Source organism: Delphinus delphis, chromosome 1, assembly GCF_949987515.2.
Source record: "Delphinus delphis chromosome 1, mDelDel1.2, whole genome shotgun sequence".
NCBI lineage: Eukaryota > Metazoa > Chordata > Mammalia > Artiodactyla > Delphinidae > Delphinus > Delphinus delphis.
In genome coordinates, this window is record NC_082683.1 from 113188684 (window position 1) to 113209921 (window position 21238).

General features: G+C 54.6%; 1 protein-coding gene across 1 annotated transcript; it reads right to left on the reverse strand.

Moving 5' to 3' along the window:
* Positions 1–1998: 1998 nt before the first annotated feature.
* LOC132423104 (ETS translocation variant 3-like protein) lies at positions 1999–7439 on the reverse strand. The gene is made up of 5 exons (XM_060008457.1): positions 7376–7439; positions 7045–7282; positions 6600–6789; positions 6077–6197; positions 1999–2468 (listed from the first exon to the last, which is right to left on the reverse strand). Exons 1-5 carry the CDS (start codon positions 7437–7439, stop codon positions 1999–2001), a joined length of 1083 nt encoding a protein of 360 aa, XP_059864440.1.
* Between the last annotated feature and the right edge of the window lie 13799 nt (positions 7440–21238).

Consider the following 21238-nt stretch of genomic DNA (forward strand, 5'->3'; position numbering starts at 1 on the left):
CTCTGCTCTCCTTGAATCTGTTGTCTAAAACACAGAGTGCACCACCTGGAAATTTATGTCCTCTGAAGCTGAGCTTTCAGTCTCCTGGGTTCACCTACTCTAAAAAGAAATTTTAGAAAAGTGACCACAAAGCATTTTTCATTGCCTGAAACGTGGGGGTCATGGCAACCACGAACTTCTGAAGAGGAGGAGGGGTCAGGCAGGACACATGGGGGTCCTTGTTAGGGGCCCCTGTTCCCGAGGCTGGCCTCTCTGAACAGGACCCAAACCCTATGACAGTGTGATCCAGTTCTTTGTGCCACAGCAGACAACACTAGTTCTTTGTCTCCCCAAACTGGACAGGATGATGGGAAAGCCCCAGGCTGGGTGTTCGTCCTTCTTGTAGGGCTGGGGATGGGCCTGGGCCTGTGACTTTGGGAGCAAGTGAGAAGCAGTTTTCACTATAGCTCCTAGGATCTCCTGGGAGCGACACTCTGAGGTCCCCTTTTTTGGCATCTGGGGTAAGGGAGGGAGACTGTGATGAAGCCCACTCACAGATCCTTTCTCCTGGCCTATACCCCGCTTGGAAGCCTGGGAGCTGGGTTCCTTGCTCATCTTAACCTTTCTGTGTGGTGAGGGCTTAGGCCTGCCTTACTCTGGGTATCTCCTTCCCCAGTCCACCCATGAGAACATGCGCCTGCCCCAAAGGACTGAGAGGCAGTGGGTAGCAGAATGAATAGGGAGCTCTGAGAGAGGGATGCACCCCTACTCTTTGGATGAGGGCCAGGGACAAATGATGGACAAAGGGACCCTCTGTGCCTCCTTAGTTTCTGCTCTCCATCATGGGAAGAAAGTGGAGACAAATCCTAAACCTGTAATTGGCAGCCTAGAGATAAGAGAGCAATATGGTTCCATTGTCTTGGCTCCTGGAACATTCTTTTCTTTTGGCCTTTCCTTGGTTGAGCAAAAGACCCCTCTCTATGTGTCCCCTCCTCCCCCAGCCACCTGATGCTTCAGTTGGCTCCCCTTGTCATTCTTAGGACCTGGGGTGCAGAGGGAGAGGGACCCCTTCCAACTCCCTCCTTCATCCCCAGCCCTTAAAACTCTGCTCAGAGGTCCATGGCAGGGATCTGGGGGTCATTCTGTGAAGACCCTTGCTCTGCTCTTAGGTTCCTTCCTTGAGGTTGGTTTCTCACTGGCCAGGGCAGCTCCTCGGGCTACAGCTTCAGCCTTTCTCTCTGGGGCATGATGGCAGCAGAAGGGAGGAGAGTGGCTGGCTTGATTCCTACTCTTCCTCCCAAGCCCCTCTCCCCCCTTCCCATCAGGAATCTTGGGTGATGTTTAACTCCATACCAGATCAGAGGGCAGCAGGAACGCAGGAGGGGGGGTCAGCCACGAGGGAAGTTTGCCAAGGGCATTTTATTCATGGTCTGCAGTGGAGTATTACAGAGCTGAGGAGGCCCATCCCTCCTGACCCCACTTGGGTCTTGGGGAAAGGAGGGGACAGGAGCTCCCAATGTCGCAGAAATCAGAGGGATCGGAGAGAGCTGCATGGAGGGGCAGGAGAGAGAGGGGAGACCTTAGACTGATGAGGGACAAGGGCCCCAGCGAAGAAGGGAGTTGCCCTGAGACTCGGGGAACAAAACAACTCCTGACCCTTCCCCAACTTAGACTCTTAATTTCCCGTCTCATGTGGGCAGGTATAGGGTCTTTCAAATGATGGAAACCTATGGAAACCTTATTCTCTTTCTCCCTCAAAAAAGTTGAGATTAAGAATGTCTCCTTAATCTGATTAGCAATTTGGTGGGAGGGGGCACTCTGCCTCAATCTTCCCCTTCCCCACATTCGCTTTTTCTCTGAGATGCCCCCCACCTCCTTGGGTGCAACTCCGTTCCTTCAGATCGTTCTACAATTTAAAGCTGTTTGCAGCCAGGGGAAGGAGCAAAGCCAGAAGGGAGGTAGATAAGAGGTGGGATGGAGTTTGGGGGACACCCCCCCACTTCACATCTTCCTCTCCCATTAAGGAGGATCCAAGGGCCACACTGCTTTGAAGTTCTCCAGATTGGGGGACACAGGACTTTCCTCTACAATGTAGGCTTCCTGCCTCTCTGAGGAGAAGCCCTCTCTGGGATCCATCGTGGGGTCAGGCTTCACCTCCAGCCCCTCGGGCCTCGGGCTTGGGAGCCAGAGCCTCTCCCCAGCCCCCTGCGCCAGCCCGGCCAACAGAGGAAGGCCAGGAATATGCCGGGCCCCTGGGGCCCCTGCAGCCCCTGCGGGTCCTGGGAGCAGGGTGTCCGGCATGGAGGACCCTGGGAAGTGCTGCCCTGCGGGGACAGGGGGCAAAAAAGGCCCTGAGAGGTGGGGCCAGTCAGAGGGGACAGGGGGTGGCAGGGGAGGGGTGAAGGAGGCAAAACTGGGAAGCTCGTCTTGGGGGCTCCCCAAATGGCAGCAAGGGCTGAGCCGGCAGTGGGCTGGGGCAGAGCCAAGTCCTAGAGAGGGAGAGAGACAGAGAGAGAGACAGAGACAGAGAGAGAGGGTCAGTGAGTCCCCACCGCTGGACCTTTCTCTGCCCACTTCCCATTTCTTTTTTTTTTTTTTTTTTTTGTGGTACACGGGCCTCTCACTGTTGTGGTCTCTCCCACTGCAGAGCACAGGCTCCGGACACGCAGGCTCAGCGGCCATGGCTCACGGGCCTAGCTGTTCCGCGGCATGTGGGATCTTCCCGGATCGGGGCACGAACCCGCGTCCCCTGCATCGGCAGGCGAACTCTCAACCACTGCGCCACCAGGGAATCCCTCCCATTTCTTTTTGCTTCTGCTTGAAACCTTCTCTCCCCACCTGTGCACCTTCCTTTTTTCTTTGCTTCACATCTTATTGTAAATGTCATCTCCTTGGGGAAGGCTCTGAGCCTTCCCAGCCTAGGTGAGAGCCCCTGGACTCCCCCCTCATCCTTCCTGGTACTCTCCTCCAGGGCCCTGTTGCTTAGAATCAGGAGTCATTTGTGTGATTATTAATATCTGTGTTCCCAACACTGTGGTGGCAGGAACTGTGTCTGTTTTATTCTGGATCCCGGGATCCAACCCAGCCTGGCGTGTATTAAGTGCTCAATAAAAATGTGTTGGATGAATGAATGAGGATATTCTTTGCCATAACTCAATGGATCCATTCTTCACTCTCCTCGTCCCTGTAGCAAAGGACTTTAGTCCTATTCTAGCTGGGCAAAGATCTAGTTGTGTGACCCTGGGCTTGTCATTTAAATTCTCAGTCCTCAGTTCCTTCATCCATAAACCCCCTGCTCCCAGCTAAGATCAAGCAGCATCATGGGGCCTGCTGAGCTGTGAGGCCAAGCATGTGGGGTGAGCCCCAGCCTTCCCCTTCTCCGGCTGGCTCTGGCCTATAGCTCTCCTCCTCCAAGAAGCCCTCCCTCCTTCCATTCCTTCCAAATCTGCCCTGTTTCCCCAGGATCCTGCAATAGGGACTCCTAGCCTGGGATCTCTGGGGATGATTATATAGAACTTCACACCACTTTCTATAGTTCAAAAAACCTAACTCCAGTTCCACATTTTTTCTTAGCAAGTATCAACCCAAGGTGATGACATCAGCAAGGCTATAGTTAGTAAAAACTGGAAAAACAACTTAGTTTTTACTTAACTCATCCGATTTATTTGGTAGGAACAATATTTCTGATGTTGGATCTGTGAAAGGGGAAAGTAGTGAAAATGATCCTTCATGAGAAAAAGCGTGGAGACCCCTGCAAGAATGTACCTCCTCCTAAGTCACTGTCCTTTTCTTGGGTCCTTAGATGACGTGGAGACTTGCTGTCTTCCCCCAGGAAGGTTGTGTCCCCTGGGGCTCCTGGGGGCAGTGTCCCCCCTCAGGGCCCCACAGCTGAGTAGGCATGTGGAGAAAATGGTTCTAAGAGTCCTCCTACCCCTCCCCGCCCCTTCCCAGCTCTGGTCCTGCAGCTTCTGCCCCTGGCTCAGTAGTCCTGGCCGCTCTTCTGCCCAGAAGCAGCTTCCTCTCTTGACACCAAATGCTGTGAGTGAAGGTGGAGTGAAGGGCTGGCACACCCTTCTGGAATCCCGCTCCAGAAGTGGGCATGTGGCTGCTGCTAGGCTCCCAGAGACCTGAAGCGGCTTAGGGTGCCCCAGGACCCAAGCACAGGCAGGGCCTGGGCACCCGCAGAGGGCAGGCAGGTGCAAAATACCTCACGCCAAGCGGGGGCTCGCCAGGGAATATTTTTTGATTTCCCCCTCATAGTTTCCCAAAGAGAGCAGCTCTGTGCCCAAGGCGTTCCCAGAACTGGGAAGGGGTGGGTGTGGGTGGAAGAACAGAGAGGTGTTCAGGTGCTGTCTTGCTGCAGGCTGCCAGACTTGTGGCCCTACGAGTCCTAGCAGGTCTTGGGCCGCCCTACGCCCACAGCCTTGGCTGCGCTCGTGAGGACCCAGAGCCAGGTGCCCTGCATTCTCTGGGAGGTGGGACCTCTGGGCTCTCAGCTGCACTTGGGTGGGGTGAGGGCCATGGGTCTTTGTTCCATGAAATTGCCAGAAGTGGAGGGATAGGTCTTGGGCCTCTGCAGAAGAGCCTTGTGTTGGTCAAGTGTCTCTGTTGATCTTTTTCACAGAAAATCTGACTTTGCCTCTTCCCAGCTTACAGTCCTGGAAGAACTGGCCTCTGCCTGCATTTTTGCCGTGTCCCCCTCCATCACCATGTGCTGTCGCACTGGCTTCCTCCCGGTTCCTCTTTCCTGCCCCAGGACCTTTGCACACCTTATTCTCTCTGCTTGCCATGCTCTCCTCTCTCCCTCCGAACTAAGCCGGCACCGATTTACATTTTGGGTCTCAGCTCAAATGTCACTTTGTCAAGGAAGTCTTCCCGGCTGCACCCTGAACTTCCCTGTAGCAGTTAGCACAATTATCATTACTTATCTACTTGTTGGATTATTAACTGAATGTCCGCAAACCCCCTCTTGTCTACAAGCTCTATAAAGGCAGTCTTGCTCACATTGGCACCCCTGGCCCTAGGACAGGGCCTGGCACATTCAACAGGAGCCCATGAGCTATTTGTTGAAAGAAGAAATGAGTGAATAAGGGAATGAATGGGTGAACTTTATCTTCCCAATCTCTCTTCAGTTGGGCCTCCTTCTCCACCCATGGCCCTTGCCTTGGTTCTGTCCCCATCGTCCTCTGCCTAGATGAGCTTCAAAGCCTCCAACATCAGTTGCATGCCTCTTCCACCACAAACTCTACATCAACCCAAGTCGTCTTTGCAAAATGAACATCTGGATGTGCCTCTCCCTCTGGGTCCCTCCTGTCCACGGATCAAGTCCAAGCCCCCTCAGCATGGCTTCAGAGGCCCTCTGTGACCAGACGCCTGTCTGCCTCGCCAGCCTCGTCTCTCACCCGCCTCCTTGTTCCCACTCCCATCACGCACCTTAGTCTCACCATGTAAGCTGCCAGCAGATCTTCAGACTTACTACACTCACTTGCAGCTTTTTACTTCACAAATGCTGTTCCCTCTGCCTGGGCATCTTTCTCCATCTTCTTCACCTGCTCAGGTGTAGCCTCCTCCAGGAAGCCCCCACTCATCTGCATTCCCATAGCACCTCGTGCTTCCCAGAATCTCAGCACTGGTCACTGACCATCCTCCCATCTCTGTTCCCTACTGATCTCCGAGCATCTTGAGAGCCATCTTTCATCTCTGGGTCCACACACTTAGTAAATAGCTGGTGAGCAATAAATGTTTGTTGAATGAATACATGACTTATCCTTTGACTCATGCCCCCTCACCCATGTGCTCAATCAAAAGGGTCCTCCCGGGGGCTTCCCTGGGGGCTTCCCTGGTGGCGCAGTGGTTGAGAGTCCGCCTGCCGATGCAGGGGACACGGGTTCGTGCCCCGATCCGGGAAGATCCCACATGCCGCGGAGCGGCTGGGCCCGTGAGCCATGGCCGCTGAGCCTGTGCGTCCGGAGCCTGTGCTCTGCAGTGGGAGAGGCCACGACAGTGAGAGGCCCACGTACCGCCAAAAGAAAAAAAAAAGGGTCCTTCCGTCCTCTGCTTAAGATTCCCTGGGCCCACCCCAGTCCTGAGCACTCACGGTGGACAAGGCTGCCGCTTCCCTTCTTGTCCCTGGAGGCCTCTGGTGGTCCTTGAGGGGTCCGCTGTCCAGCCAGCTGCTCTGCCCTGGCCCAATGGGTGGACAGCCTGCTATGCAGGAGCTGGGGAGTGAGGAGAGCCGGCTCAGGGGTTGAATGGACCCTCCCTGGCGTGTATTCCCCAGTATACATTGTTTGTTTTAATGACCAGTCATTACAATAATGAAATACTCTCATAATGGTTGCTAAGTCAGCACTGCCCACATGTCCTGGGCCCTCCCCTGAGACCCCGCCACCTCCTTCCCTGTGATCCTGGCACAGAAGGAGTTGCCCTCTCTCATAGGCAGGTGCTCTACTGTAGGGATCGTTAAGTATGTAGGGGTGGTTCAGAGTATCACCCCCACCCCTGGGACACTCAGGGACTAAGGATGCAGGGGGAGAAGAACATTGAAAGCTGATGGGCCCCTGAGGCAGAGAGGCAGGTTCTGGTGGAGCTCTGGGGATGGGACCAGCTTTCATGCCTACCTCACTCTGTACACCCATGGGCACCAGGGCTGGTCGAAACAGAGCAGGGGCCCCCAGCAGCAAGTGGAGGGATGGCGGTGCCCACGACTCCCACAGAGGGTAGTTGACGACGATGAGCTTGCTGAAGTTGAACTTGTAAGTGAACCTTTTGCCTTTGGTCTTGTGCAGGATCCTCTTATTGTAGTAATATCTGGAGATTCCAAGGTTGAGAATAAAGGGTTGGCCCGGTGGCAGGGAGGATGCAGTCAGGGACGCAGCCACATCCCCCGTCCCCAAGCTGCCAAGGCAAACCCCAAGCTGATCCTGGATAACCACTGGACATCTCACCACACTCCAGAGCATTTCCCAAGCCTTGGAGGGGCGGGAATCTGACAGGGGTGCCAGAAACCACGGCTCTTTCCTTTGAACTCTCCCCTGTCTGGCCACGTCGGCTGCCTCCTCTCACCTGAGGGCCCGGCTCAGCTTGTCATAATTCATCTGTGGTTTGCACTTCCTGCGGCCCCAGAGGCGGGCCACCTCGTCTGGATCCTTGATGACAAACTCCCCGTATTCTCCCTGCTGCCAGGCGATGACATGGCGGAACTCCTCCTTCTGCAGCAGCTCCAGGATGAAGTACCATAGCTGGATCTGCCGGGAGCCCGGGGACGACTCGGCTTTGCAGGCCCAGTCGGGGAAGGCCAGGCCTGGGGTGGAGAGGGGAGTGAGCGCCGCCCCACTGCTCCCGAGGCCTCTGGGGCACTGCTGGAGCACAGCTGGGACACCTGGCGGAGGCTCACCTGAGATCCAGAAGTGACGGGAGGTGATGGCAGGGATGCCCTCATCCAGGCAGCCGCAGTGCATTGTCCATTCCGCGGGGGCAAGAGCTGTGTCTGGGTCTTGGGGGGAAATGGTCCCCTCTTAGGAGGAAGCGAAAGAAGGCAGGAGAGAAGGAGGTGAAAGAGGAAGGAAAGAGAGAAGAGGGAAGAGACTAGGGGAGGAAAGGGAGACTGAGGCAGGGGAGCAGGGTCTGAGGCAGGAAGCTCCCCCCAGCCAGGCTGGGCCCAGCCTCCTCTGGGGACCTCCTCACTGGCCAGGGGCTGACCCAGGGCTTTGGGCTTGAGGCTGAACCGCTTTACAGATGGGGAGGAATGCAGAGGGTCCTAGGTCCTGCCGCCGCTGGGGGATTTAGACAATGACACCTTTTCTCAGGCCTTAACAGGATGGGGGTTTTTCCCAGGAGGAGACAAGTGAAAATGTAATTAATCGCTGGCTCTTTCTAAACCTTGAGTGTTTAGTGAGCAGATACAGGAACCCGCACTTTTATAGTACTTAGAACAATTTTACATTTGAGAAGAGGAGGGATTTTTGTGCGTTTTATTCACTGAGGAGTCTCGAGTGCCTAGCAGAGCGCCTGGCATGTCATGGATGTTCAAGAAATGATTGTTGGTAGAATCAATGAATGGTGATGAAGTTATCAAGGGTGTCACTATGTGTTTAATATCTGTCTTCCCCTTCAGAGTGTCAGCTCCCTGCGTTCAGGAACCCTGGCTGTCTTCTTCCCTGCTGGCTCCCCGGAACCCATCCTAGCCCAGGGCCTTGTACTCACAGGGGCTCTATAAATATTTGTTGAATTAATGAACCATGGGCAAGGAAGATGGAATCTTGCTGGTTCCCAATTTGGCTTGGGGGTGGGATGGGGGTGGGCCTTGAGATGGGGGGAAGACTGGGGAACGAGCCCCACTAAGATAAACTTGCCTGATGCAGGGAGGGGAAGAGAGGAAATGTCTAAGTCACAAAGCCTTCCGGATGGAACCGAGGATGGTGCGAAAAGCTGGCTTCTACTGTCACTAGCGCAAGATGAACTGATAGGCCAGAGGATGAGGAGGGATGGGAGAATGAGAGGCCTGCTCCTGGGGCTGGGCCCAGGCGCAGCGGACTGCTTGCGCACAGGGGACTGGCTCACACCACCTGGGCTCTGGGTTTCCATCTCTGATGCAGTTGGCATGAGGCGAGCGTTGTTCTCAACCAGAACTTATTAGACCGTCAGGTCTGGAGGCATGTGGGGGCTTACCTGGAGTAGCCTCCACACTTTCCAGATGAGGCTCAGAGAGGGAAAGCGACTTGACGATGGTGTATGGTCGTCCCACCCTCCACTCCTAATTCACGGCAGTTTTTCATATACCGTGCTGCCTTAAGACTTGAAACAAATCATCTGTAGCCGTGCTTCTCCAACTCTAATGTGCATAGGAGTCACCTGAGGATCTCTTTGAAATGCAGATTCTAATTCAGTGGGACTTGGTGGAACCTAAGATTCTGCATTCCGAACAAGCTCCTAGGTGATGCCAGCGCTGCTGGTACGTGGGCTGTACTTTGAGTAGCAAGAATCCATGGGAAACAGCATTAAGGAGCTGTGGGTGTTGGAAAGTCAAGGAATCCCGAGGAATCCCAAGAACAAGGTCCTACTGGATAGCACAGGGAACTATATTCAATATCCTGTGATAAACCATAATGGAAAAGAATAGGAAAAAGAATGCATATATATGTATAACTGAATCACTTTGCTGTACAGCGGCAATTAACACAACATTGTAAATCAACTATACTTCAATAAAATAAAATAAAATTAAATTAAAAAGTCAAGGAATTCCAACCCTGCCCTCCTTCCCCCCACACTAAGAGGTCACTGGGTCTCTTGCTCTCCTTTTCCCAAGGAACACTCAGCTCCAGGTGGGCCAGTGGACAAACCTACAGCCCGCTGGGGGCAGGTGTGTCCAGGGGTACCCAATCTGGCCCCAGCAGAGAGCATCTCTGGAAATTAAGGCAGACAGGGCTATGAGTAGGTCTGTGCCCACTCTGAATCTGGGTGAATAGGTTTTCCCACCCATCCATCTGTCTCTAAACTGATAGCTGATATTCTGGAATCTTCTCTCCTTCTTTTCCTCCCCTGAAGCAGATGCCCCTACTCCTCTCCCACCTTCCTTTCCTGCTCTGTCCATTGGGAGGTTCCTCCTTTGTCTAACCTCCAGATGATTGGGATGTCTCCTACCTCATCTTAGGAAAATGGGTGGGAAAATAGGGGGAGCAGAAGTGAGAGATTCCAAAGGAGGACTGTTCCTTGGAGGAAGCAGATAGAATTCCTAGGGCTGCAGTGCCTCCTGCTGGATCTGATGATGTTTCCTGGTCTGGAGGGTTTGAGACCTCAGGGTAGATTTAGAATCTGGCAAGAAGAGAACAATAAACCCAACGCAGGGCAGACACTCAGGGCACTCTGCACTGTGTTGAGAAATTGACACACCCTGAACCTCACAGGAAGTATCAGATGAGGTGGAGCTCAGAGGGGTTGACTGACTTCTCTAAGGTCACACAGCTCTTAAGTGAAAGAGTGGAAAGCAAGAACTTAATACAAAATACAAAATTTATAATATTCAGCCACCTAGGTAGGCTACCAAACCCTCTCTCCTGCTCCCTCAAAGAACAAAATCTAAAATATGAAGCCAAATATGACGCGCAGGCTCAGTGGCCATGGCCCACGGGCCCAGCCGCTCCGCGGCATGTGGGATCTTCCCGGACTGGGGCACGGACCCGTGTCCCCTGCATCGGCAGGCGGACTCTCAGCCACTGCGCCACCAGGGAAGCCCTATTCACTTCATTTTGATGTAACTTTTCCTTAGTAAGTTATATTATAATTTTTGCGGTACGCGGGCCTCTCACTGTTGTGGCCTCTCCTGTTGCGGAGCACAGGCTCCGGACGCGCAGGCTCAGCGGCCATGGTTCACGGGCCCAGCTGCTCCGCGGCATGTGGGATCTTCCCGGACCGGGGCACGAACCCGCGTCCCCTGCATCGGCAGGTGGACTCTCCACCACTGCGCCACCAGGGAAGCCCCTGATTACTGTTAATAGGATTAATCCCCTTGGCCCACACAAGCGCTCATTACGACACATGTAGGTTTTAGGTAATTATTTAAGAAAAGCAATAGCGATAACGATGATAAAAAAGAGAGCCTTAACCTAGATGTTGGAGCCAAAAGAAACGTCCCAAGCAGATTTTAGGTTTTAAGAGTTTAGTTAATATGAGCTGGGCACCTATCATGAACCCAGCATTGGGCTTGACTTTTTTTTTCTTATGTTACTTCATTGAATCTTCACAACCCTTCGTGGTGGGTATTATTATCTCTGTTTTGCAAGCTGAGGAAATTGAGGTTCAAAAGATTGGAAGACTTGCATAAGATCCCAGGGCAAGTGGTGGAGCCGGATGCAAACAGGTCTGACTCCAGGCTCTGAGCTGTAATTAGTCAATCAGGGCAGAAAAGTTGAGGATGAAACTTGGGAGCAGAGGCAAGGCTTAGGAGGCCCTGGGTCCTGAAGGAGGTGCTCCAGTCTAACCCTGAGAGGTGGGCTCTTGGCCAGAAAAGTGATCAACAGTGGGGGTCGGGGGGGAAGCCAGAGGACCATCAGATGGGCAGAGTGGAATACAGAGAGGTGAGGAGGACAGGAACACGCCCAGGATAAACAAAGGTCAGAGCTCAAGACAGGGCTGCCTCTCTGCAAAGTAGAAACTTGCATCCTAAGTCACTGTGTCGTTGGCCCTTCTAAACTGCTAAAGGGATTGTCCCCATAATCTGATTGATCGGACACAGCGAAGTCTTCTCAGTGACTGCTTGATGGATGAGTGGGAAAACGGACTGTTTATAAATTCAAAGGCGGCCAGAAAGAGGGCAAGAGGGTCGGCGAGGAAGAGAGTGAATCAGAGAGAATGAGACAGAGCAATAGCATCGCGGAAATCGGGGATGCTGTGGACACAGGTGAGGTTCAGATACAGCCCTGGGAGACTGAAAGATCAGAGTGGAGAAACCAGCCCTGAGGGGCAATGAGGGAAACACAGAGATGGCAGTGTGGGGGGATGTGTGCGTAATATTTTCTGCTTCTTAGCGTCGAGCAAACTGCTCATCCCCGCCCCGCCTCCGACCAAATCCCCAGTCTGATTAGAAGCCTCTGGTCTCTCCCCTTGATCTCAACCCCAAGTGGAGAGCGGTTAGTCCTGAGACCTCCCTTAATGCTATTAGCGAAAGCGGCTTAGGATGGAGAGCAGGACCAGCTGGGGGCCTCAGAAGGGCAAAGCCAACACCTCTTCCCTGGGGAATTTGGGGGAAGGGCAGGGATCGATGTCCTTCTTCACCAAGGGCATCTTGTCCCTTCTTCTGCCAAGCCCAGACAGCCTAGGGCAGAGAGGAGCCCTTCTGGACGCTCCCTGGCTGGGAATCTGGCCAGCTAAACCCCATCTCCCTCCCGCAGCCTCAGCTCTTGCTGCCATCAGCCCATACCTGGGAGAGGCGCCTCCCTCTCTGCCACTGCCCCAGCGGGGTCCACCCTACTTCCCCTGAATCCCTCCTTCCTCCCCCTCAGCCCTGAGCCCCCTCTCCAGGCTCCCTCTCAACCTGCTCCCATTGCCAGTGCCCCCTCATCGGGTCTCAGATCTTTATCGCCGCTTTACCCCACCCCCACCCCTCCAGCCCCTTGCAGACTTGTCTCTGGCTCTTGTCTCTGTGGTCCCTGGGGGCCGTGGGATTTTTAAAGGTTTGTGTTACTCCATGGAGTCGAAATCCAAACCCAGACAGCCCCATGCTCCACCCCCAGACCTGGCAGGAAGGGCAGTTAAAAGTCATGGGGAAAGTCACAGACCCCCCCCAAGGACCCAGGGGTTGGGGAACAGGAATTGGGGTGTCAGGAGACCAGCTTCCACCCACCGCTCCCTTGGTCTGGCCCTGCCAAGTCTCTGTTTCACTTTGTTTGACCTTTAATCTTCAACTGTTTCCTCCTTTCTTACAGTTTCTCTCCTCTCCCCTCTCAAGTCTTATTCTTCCTTGTTTCCACTTCCCGTCTACCAGGCTTCTCTTGTCTTACTTCCCTAGCTCCTTTCACTTTCCTTTTTCTCTGTTGTCCATCCTTTTCTGTCTCAGTTTCCGTTGGTTTCTCCATTCCTGTCTTTATGTCTTATGTCTACAGATCATACTGTCTCCTGTCTACAAATCAAGTGATCTGTCTGTCTTGCCTCCCCCTGTGCCCGTTTTCCTCCTTAGAGGGTGTCCCTGCCTCACCACCTCTCACCCAGCCTGCCCTCTGTTGTGCTGTCTCTGTCACTCTCTCTCTTGGTCACTTTCTGTCTTACCTCTTTCTGTCTTTCTCCTGCCCTCCTGTCTCTCACCTATGCTTCAGAGATGGAAACTAAAACCCAGGCCCCCAGCTTCCCGACCCAGGCTCCTCCAGTGCCCCTGTCCTTCCCCCAGCCTTCCAGCGGCCCCTTGCCCTCTCTCCCAGCACAAATTCAGTGTCAGTTCCTTTCATCTCCTTCCCATCAGCTGGGCCCCAGGGGATCCCCTTGACTGGACACCCCCCGATCCTTCCCTTCATCTCCCCACCCAGGGGACAAGAAATCCCCTCCAGTAGGTGGCTGGGGAGTCTGGCCAGCTTCAAGGAAGTGAAAGCTCTCAGCCCAGTGCTGAGCTGGGATGAGCCGGCAGGCCCATCTGGGGCTGAGTAACGGGACAGACGAGGAATGCAGCAGGCAGCGGGCCTCCCAGGGCCCTCTCACCAGCTGGGGGCCTCTGACGCTGTCTCACTCAGTCGCCAGCCCTCAATGCCATGTCTGCTTCCAGCTTCCGCCTCAACCCTGGCCCTCGTACCCAAGCTTACCATGAACCCTGAATTCAACTTCCACTAAGGGCCAAACCGGACTCGAGACTCCATCCATGTGCCCTGGACTCTCTCCCCACGGGGCCCCACTGCCCTCGAGCAGGGTCAGAAAGGGGTTGGAGGTGGAGTGGCAGCGGCACCGCCTTCTTCCCAGTGCTTGCCCTCTTGTCTGTTGGGAAGGAGGGTAAGACCTTTCTCTGCCGTAGGAGCATCACCGTCTGTGCCTCTCCAGCCTCACACAGCCCACCTCTGCCCCAGCTGTCACAGGGGTGCGCCTGACACGGGGCACCCAAGCTCTTAGATTTCAGGCTTCTTGGACCTCGTTCTTTGGGAAGAAGCCAGGAGTCTGAGGAAGTGAGGGAAGCGGATGGATGGGGCAGAATCCCTTCAGTCCATCAGAGATGTCACTTCATCCCAGCCCGGCGCAGGTGGGAGCACAACCTTAACTCTGCCCTCCCTGGGACCACCTCCTACTCCTTCCCATGCCCACGCTGTGACGCCCACCCCCTCAGTGTCAGTCCTTCCCCCACTACCCTTCAACCTGGCCACACGGATGGCAGCAGCGAGCTCTCTGAGCCGCTGAACTCCCTGTAGGTACAGACAACAGGGCACGGGGATGGCTGAGACTCTCATTCATTCATTCAGCCCCAAGAGCCTGACTTGGCCCCATTTATCGCAGGAGTCTTCTCTGCCCCAGTGAGCCGACATCTGACCCCAGCTGTGCCCCATCTGGGGAGAAGAGCCTGGTGCCATGCCAGACCCGCTGCCTTTCTGGGGTCCCTGCCTCTCTCTGCCCTGACTGCCCTACACCTGCCTCTGTGCTGTCCCACACCTGGATGGAAGAGCCTGGCCCCTCCTAGGCAGCTTCAGTGTGGCCCTCGGGCTCTCATGTTCACCCCGTGCCTGTGTCTCCTTTCTTTTCCTCTTCCCAGTTGCTCTGCGACTGGCTCCACAGCTGGGGTAGGGGTGGGGGAGGAGAAGGGCTGTCCCTCTGGCCAGCCCCAGCGGCAGACCCGCCACCAGAGCCCCTTACCTTGGTGCAGTAGCTTCTCCGGGCTCCGTCCAGCGGCTCCTTCTGGCGCACTCCTCGCCCAGCGACCCCTCGCTCATCACGCGCTGAGTTAGGGTTACTTAAAATGAGAGCGGGATCTCCAAGCTCCCAGGGGAGCTGATGTGGTTTTTCAGACAATAGCATTAACCCTTCGGAGGCCAGTGGCACCACGGCCCTGAGCCCCCTCCACCTCTGTGGGCGGGTAGGGTGGGAGGGAGGGTCTTCCACTGGGTCCTTTGCATCCAGAGCCTTCCTCTGGAGCAGATGGCTCCTGAAACATCTGACCAACAGGGAGACTGGTGAGAGGGCTACACCCGCTTCAGTTTTAGGAAAAGGGACACTGAACTGCCGGGAAGTCCTTCCAGCTGTCTACTCTTCCCACTATAAGTCAGCCCTGCTCTCATAGAATGTCCTGTGGAGATGAGTCCAGGCCTGGACAAGAACCCCCTCTTCATAACCTCTGACTCTTAACACTACCTCACTCCCTGTTTTCCCCTCGGAGTCCCAGGTCCCACCTCCGCTCGCATACTGGTGTTGAACCCTCATGATCTGTAACTTTCCTCTTAGTCTCAGGTACTACAATGAAACTAATAGTTTACCCAGTCACCTTTTCTCTAAGGTTTTTAAAACACTTATTATGTCTCTTTCCTCTTAGGGCTCTAGAAAACAGATTTTTCCTTTTCTTTGTAGATACTACTCAAAGTTAGACAGCAAGAAGAACTGCCCACTAAGTCATAAACCAGACAGGAGAAAGTAACTGCAGGGGCATCAGACACCCTGCTAAATAAATAGCAGGAAGAAGATAAGGTGGTAGAATTCCGGAATACACGGGGGAGGGCATGGAGAATTTAGGTAACTGACCTCAGGGGAAACTAGAGGAGAGAGGCTGTCAAAGACCAGCCTCTGTTTTGAACGTCCTGGGGACCAAGGGACCCTGGAGCCTGTTGGGCCTGCGTCCAATCTCCCCAGTCCCTAGTGGGGAGGAAAAGATTGATGGCTGTCATTGGGGAATCAATATGATTTTCTTTTTTTTTTTTTCTCCTTGACTCTGGGAGGCCAAGTTTCTCTCTCCCCCACTACTCCCCCCATCATTACACTGCCCCTCCCAGCCTTGAGCTGATCGAGATGGGAATGGAGGGCCATGGAATTAAATTCTGGGGGTTGTTTTCTGGTTAAATCAACCGAAGCTAACATGATGGAAAGGTGAGAGAGAGAGGCTGATTGCTGGAAGAGACAGGAGCTAGGGGCCACGAAGAGAGGGTCCTTGTTGGGGGAGAGGCAGGAGGACCGGGCTCCGAGCCCATCGAGGGCAAAAAGGAAAGAGGTTACAAAGGGAGGGACGGTCCAGAACACTGTTCCAGGGAGTTGGATGCAGGGAGAAGGGAGGAATATTAGCCAGGACGAGGCAAACTGGATCTCCATAGAGGACAGAGAGCTATAGCCAGGAAGACTGAGGTTAGTGCCAAGACGTGTTACCCCAGGCATCTCTCTCAGATGTCACTGGTGTTTTCTCACTGGAAGAGCTGGCTCTGCCCCTTTGCTCACCTTCACCCCATCCCATTTCCTTCATTGAAGGATTTAGGACCATGTGAGTTCAGAGCAGGAAGATGCCAAGGCCAAGGAGAGGATTCTGGGGAGGTAGAGCCATTCCGTCGTCCCCCTCTCCCACGAAGGCCCCATTGGAAGAGCAGGTCGTGGCACGATCTTTAGTGGGAGAACTGGGACCTACACGGTGGGCCTGGACTCCACAGGTCCTTCAGACCACCTGCTGCCTCGGCTCTCCTGGGAGGGTGACATCTGACAGGCCTCCAGGGAGGGAGGCTCAAGGCTTTTCTGCTGTCCCACTTCCTGTCACTGTCCCAATTCCCAGGGAAGTCCCTCACGTTGCTAACTTCAAGTCCTTGTGAGAACCAGAGCAGCTGCTTCTGAGACTATTAGGGTTTCACCTTTTCTCTTCTGCTGCTCCACACGCTGTCCCTGCCCACTTCCTCTCACATGCCCGTAAACCTGGTCACAGCAGTCCCCCCGCCACCGCCCCTACCCTTTCTGTACAATTCACGTTTTGATGGCTGGCCCTCGTAGGGGAGGCTCGGTGTGGGATTAGGAAGCTGGGCACTTGGCACAGACATTGGCTTCTAGGGTGGGACCCTGAGCCTCTCTGTTTCTTCCTTGAGACACAGGCAAATGGCCTAGTGCCCTTTGGGGAGGGGAGGTCCCCTGACCAAATCCAGCCCTTTCCTTTGCTCTTTTGAGCATCTCTGTGTGCATCCGGTGCCTGGACACGAGGCTGCTCTACAGATGATCGTCGAGTGAATAAACCAACAGGTACCCGACCAGCTCCTCACACTAGCTAATCCAACTACCCTAAGTTGCAACAGGAAGCCTCAGCATTTTAAACTGCCTTCAAACCCACAACTTCGTAGCTAGTAACTGTACCTGGCCTGATGCAGCCCCCTAAACAACGCTGACACAGTAACGGGGCCCATTGATGGGGGGTGGAGACGCCATCCCTGTCTGGGGACAGGAGTCAACAAGAGGCAGCCCTTCCCACTTTGCGGCGTAGAGCTGGCTCTGGGTATCTCCCAGGGTCACTTGGAGAGGAGTCTCTCAGGGCTGGTCGGGGCGCAGGGCGGGGCTGGGAGGAGCCCCTCTCCTCAGCTCCCCTGCCAGCCCCCAGGGTGTGATGGCACAGACTCAGGCGCGCACACTGCTTTCACAGCAGCAAAGCCAAGGATGCTCTATCTGAGCTGCCAGTAGACTTTTCCTGTTCTAGTTAGTGGCTTTTTTTCATACTTGAGTACCAGCACGATAGGCTAAATTCCTAGTCTACCGACACAGTCTGACATACTTTGTATCAAGACCTCACCACCCTGAACGGGTCCTCTCAGGTCTCACTTGTGCCTTCATAATCATCTGACATTAACATGGGCAGGACCGAAGACCCACAGATGGGAGATCAGGCCCTGGGGAGGGTTTCCCCAGGCACTGTAGGGGGTGAGGGGCTTGCCAGGTGGGGTAGAGATGAGGAGGTGGTGTTATCTCCTCCACGAGGAACAGCGAGAGGGAAAAGAAAAAGACTTCCTCACTCTCTCCTTGTTCTTCTGCCAGGACCTGGCCTGGGGTGGTGGCAGCCAGCGCAATGAACGAAGGTGGGGGACTTGGCTGGTTCCAGGAGGGTCCGTCTGGCCAGTCCAGGTGTGACAGAAGGAGACTGTCCCTTGATAAGCACTCCTTGCCAGCGGTTGGTGAAAGAGGGATGGTTCCCACTGGCTCATTCTCGTGAATCCCCCATCGCTCCCCAAGACTGGGTGGGGCCCAGTGCACCCCCATGGGGGACTGATGGTGACTGAGACTGGACCCAGAGGAGGGAGAGAAGAGGAAGTGAGGGGAGGGAAAAGGGACACCCCTGAATGGAGGGATAAGGTCCTTAGGTGGCCGGAAAGGGGGGAAAGAAAAGGAGGTGCCGGGGGGAAGCTTTTGGAATCAGACTCAGGGAGACAAAGAAGAGGCTGAAGGAGAGGAAGAGGAGGAGAGGGAGTGGATGAGGCAAAGGGAGGAGGCGGGGCTGAGGCAGCCTGGGATGCAGCTTTGGGACGCGGGGGCAGGGGAGGGGAGCCGCGGGTGAGTGTGTGCAGCCAGGGGCTGTGGTGTTGGTGGCGACTCTTCATGTCCCATTAGTGGCAATGGAAGGTGACACGCGGGGATCGATACCAATCGAGGCAACAGACTCCCAGTAATAAACCCATTTCACTCACACTTCTCCACCCCCAAGAGAGGGAGCCAGGGCTTCCCACGCCCGACCCCCTCTCCAGAGAGGCTGCTCTCAGAGCTGTCCCCAGCCCTGGCACCGGCGCGGGGGCAGGGCCCGCCAGGCAGAGGGAGTCTTCAGCAGGGTGGGGGGGTGTGCTCTCTCTATCTGGTTCTGTGAGCCTCAGGCTGAGGTCCCCTGAGACCTTCAGGCTGGGCCCACCTTCTCCTCTGGGGCTGAGCCCAGCCAACACCCCCAATCCTGCGAGCATTTCCAAGGCAGAACAGGGAAAAGCTCTGGAATGTGTGGATTGGCTCAGTCTGTGGGCGCAGGTGAAGGCATCTTTGTGCTCCTGGGGCTTATTCGTGCCTCTGTGTGGGCGTCTGAATGTGTGTCTGTGTGTCTCTGAGGAGTCATACAGTGAGCGTCTCTCTGTGGATGTCTGTCTCTATGACCGTGTGTTGTTGTGCGTAGGCGTTTGTGTCAGTTTTTGTGTTTCCGCTGTGCGTTGTTGGTGTACCGTGCGTACCTGTGTGTGTCTACACACACCTGTCTCGAGGAATGTGGGTGTGAGGCGGGGTTTGTCTGTGTGTGAATCTGAATGCGGGTGTCTGTGTTTCTGTGGGTGTCTGCTTCTGGATGTGTGGGCTGTGTTTTTGTTTTAGAGACTGTTTATGGATATCTCTGTGTATATGTGTGTGTGTGTGTGTCTGTCTGTCTTTGTCTCTGTGGACACGTGGGAAAATACAGCTGGCCTTTTTGTATTTGTACTCAAACCCTGCTCCCATCTGGCTTCTCGAACTGGGCCTCATGTGGTATCCTACCTTCCAGGTAGGGTGCCCCACTGTCCCTGGGACAGAGAGGTTCCCCCAAACACAGGACTTTTTTAGAACTAAAACTGGGACAGTCTCAGGCAAAACAGGACAGTTGGTCACTCTTCTTCCAAGCCCGGATACAAGGAGGCCAAAGTGAATGAATGCAGGTGTCAAGGAAGGAAGGATGAGAGAAAGATGGGGCGTGGAGAGTTGAAGGAGAAGCTGGAAAGGTTGAGGCATTTGAATGGAAGAGGAAACTAGAAAAGAAAAACAAAAAAATGCTGTGGGAGCAGCAGGAGGAATGCTGGTTAGACTCAAGGAGGAACTTTCCAGAGCACAGAGATGGGACTCTGGAAATGAAGATGAGAAGGAAAAAGGATCAGTTGCCCTCTGCTCTGGAAAACTCTGGTGAAGAGTTGGGGTGGGCTCTGTGGAGGACATTGGCAGAGAGTGATGGTACTTGCCAGCTCATGGAAGGTAGGATGTAGCCAGATGGGCCCTGTGGGGCTCCCACCCTCCTGCACACCCGCCACTGCTTCCTCTGGCTCCTCACTGGGTGGGATGAGTTTGTGGGGCTCAGAGATGGGACCCCCCGCCCTCAGCGCAGATGGTGTCTGGACGCCCTGCTTTGAGTCCTTCCCTCTCCCCACCTCAAAGGGGACAGAGTGAGCCTGCAAGGCCCTGGGTGGTGTGCATGGATCGGGTGGGGGGTCCTGAAGGCTGTAGGAGGGAGAACTGGTTTATAATGTCCTAGAGTCTCTAAGCTCTGTGGGGAGAGCCTGAGCCTTATCCATCATGTTCACCATGGAACTCCCAGTTCCTACTTCAGTGCCTGGCACACAGTCTCAGTAGAAGTTTAGAAAATAGAGCTCCAATGCTAAGAATCTTCACACCCTGGGCCCGCTCTTGACATTGCAGGCGCCTGTGCAAGACAACAGGTGGACAGCTGTCCCCTAGGCTCATACTCAGGAGGGTGCGTCCAGGGTGGAGGCGCATGCGTGCCTGGACACAGCTCTGGCCATTGCACAGGGAATTCCAGGGTTCCAGGAATCCAGAGTGTGTGCCGGAAGGAAGCACCTGGTTGCAGGTGGATGGATCCCCTTGGCCCCATAGACTTCGCACCCAGGCTCGGGGAGCTACTGTTGGCGAATGACAGTCTCAGTGTCTGCTGCCACTCTGCCTGGCTGGTCTGTGAGCTAATCTGGGGCTGAGCTTTGCAAGATGGTGAGAGAGCTGAATCTTGCCCAGGATCTTCCGGCATTCACTCCCCTCCTGGGACCTTGTCTATAACTTCTGTGGGGGTCTTCTTGTCCTGCCCTCAGATGGGTCTTGTCCCTTCTCTCAGACTGGAGGCTTCAGGAAGACAAGAGCCCTTGCTTCTCAGGTTGGGGGCTCCTGGGAGGAACAGTCTGTGGACTCCCTGGGGAGTGGCTGAGTCTCCTTCCCTAGTTTTCCTTCCTCCAGCTGAAGGACAGGCTGCCTGAACCCTGAGGTTAGGGGATTGGGCCAAGGCCAAGGATGGGGAGAGTGGGAGAGGGTGAGGAAGGTGGGCAGGAAGGACACACATTGGGCCACAGAGAGGGCAGGGGACAGACTGGCAGGACACATAGTTAAGAGCAGCCGGAAGGACAGAGGCAAGACTCTGCAGACTTAGTAAAGGGACGTCCAAGAGCCTGGCTGAGGAGTTGGGGTTTCCAGGTCTTGCAGGGGAGGAGGATGGGTGGGGCGGTGAGAAGAGACAGATTGAGACCAAGGCCTATGCAGCCTGTTTCCCCCAGCTCTTATCTGGACCTCGGGGTGGGCAGACATTTCCACTATCTGGAGCCAGGAAGGGTTTCTTAAAAGAGAATTTAGGGGCTCCAAGGGCAGGCTGGTCTTACCTTCCTCTATCCACCCCTGTCCCCCTTCCCAAACACCAACCCGGGGCAGGCTAACCAAACCTTTATGTTCATATATATACATATATATATATATATATATATATATATATATATATATATATATATATATATTTATTCTGTGTTAGGGAGCCTTGTGTCAGGCTGATAGGAAAAAACACGAGGTAGAGAGACGGGAAAGTCTGGAGAATGCGGAGCTCAAATGAGACCCGAGATAAAGCAATTACCTGATCAATACGGGTGAAATTGAGTAATCTAGCGGATCAATACCATGGGCAGGAGGCTGGGCGGTTGGGCGGGGGGCGCTCCCTGCTGTCAGCCCTGCTCCCCTGCCCACCCCTGCTGCAGCCCCCGCCCACTCGCTTCAGTTCCCCCCACCCCACCTCCTTGGGAATTCATCTCTAGGTCTTCCTTCCACCGCTGCCTCTGCACTCTGTCCCCCAGAGAATCACCCCCTG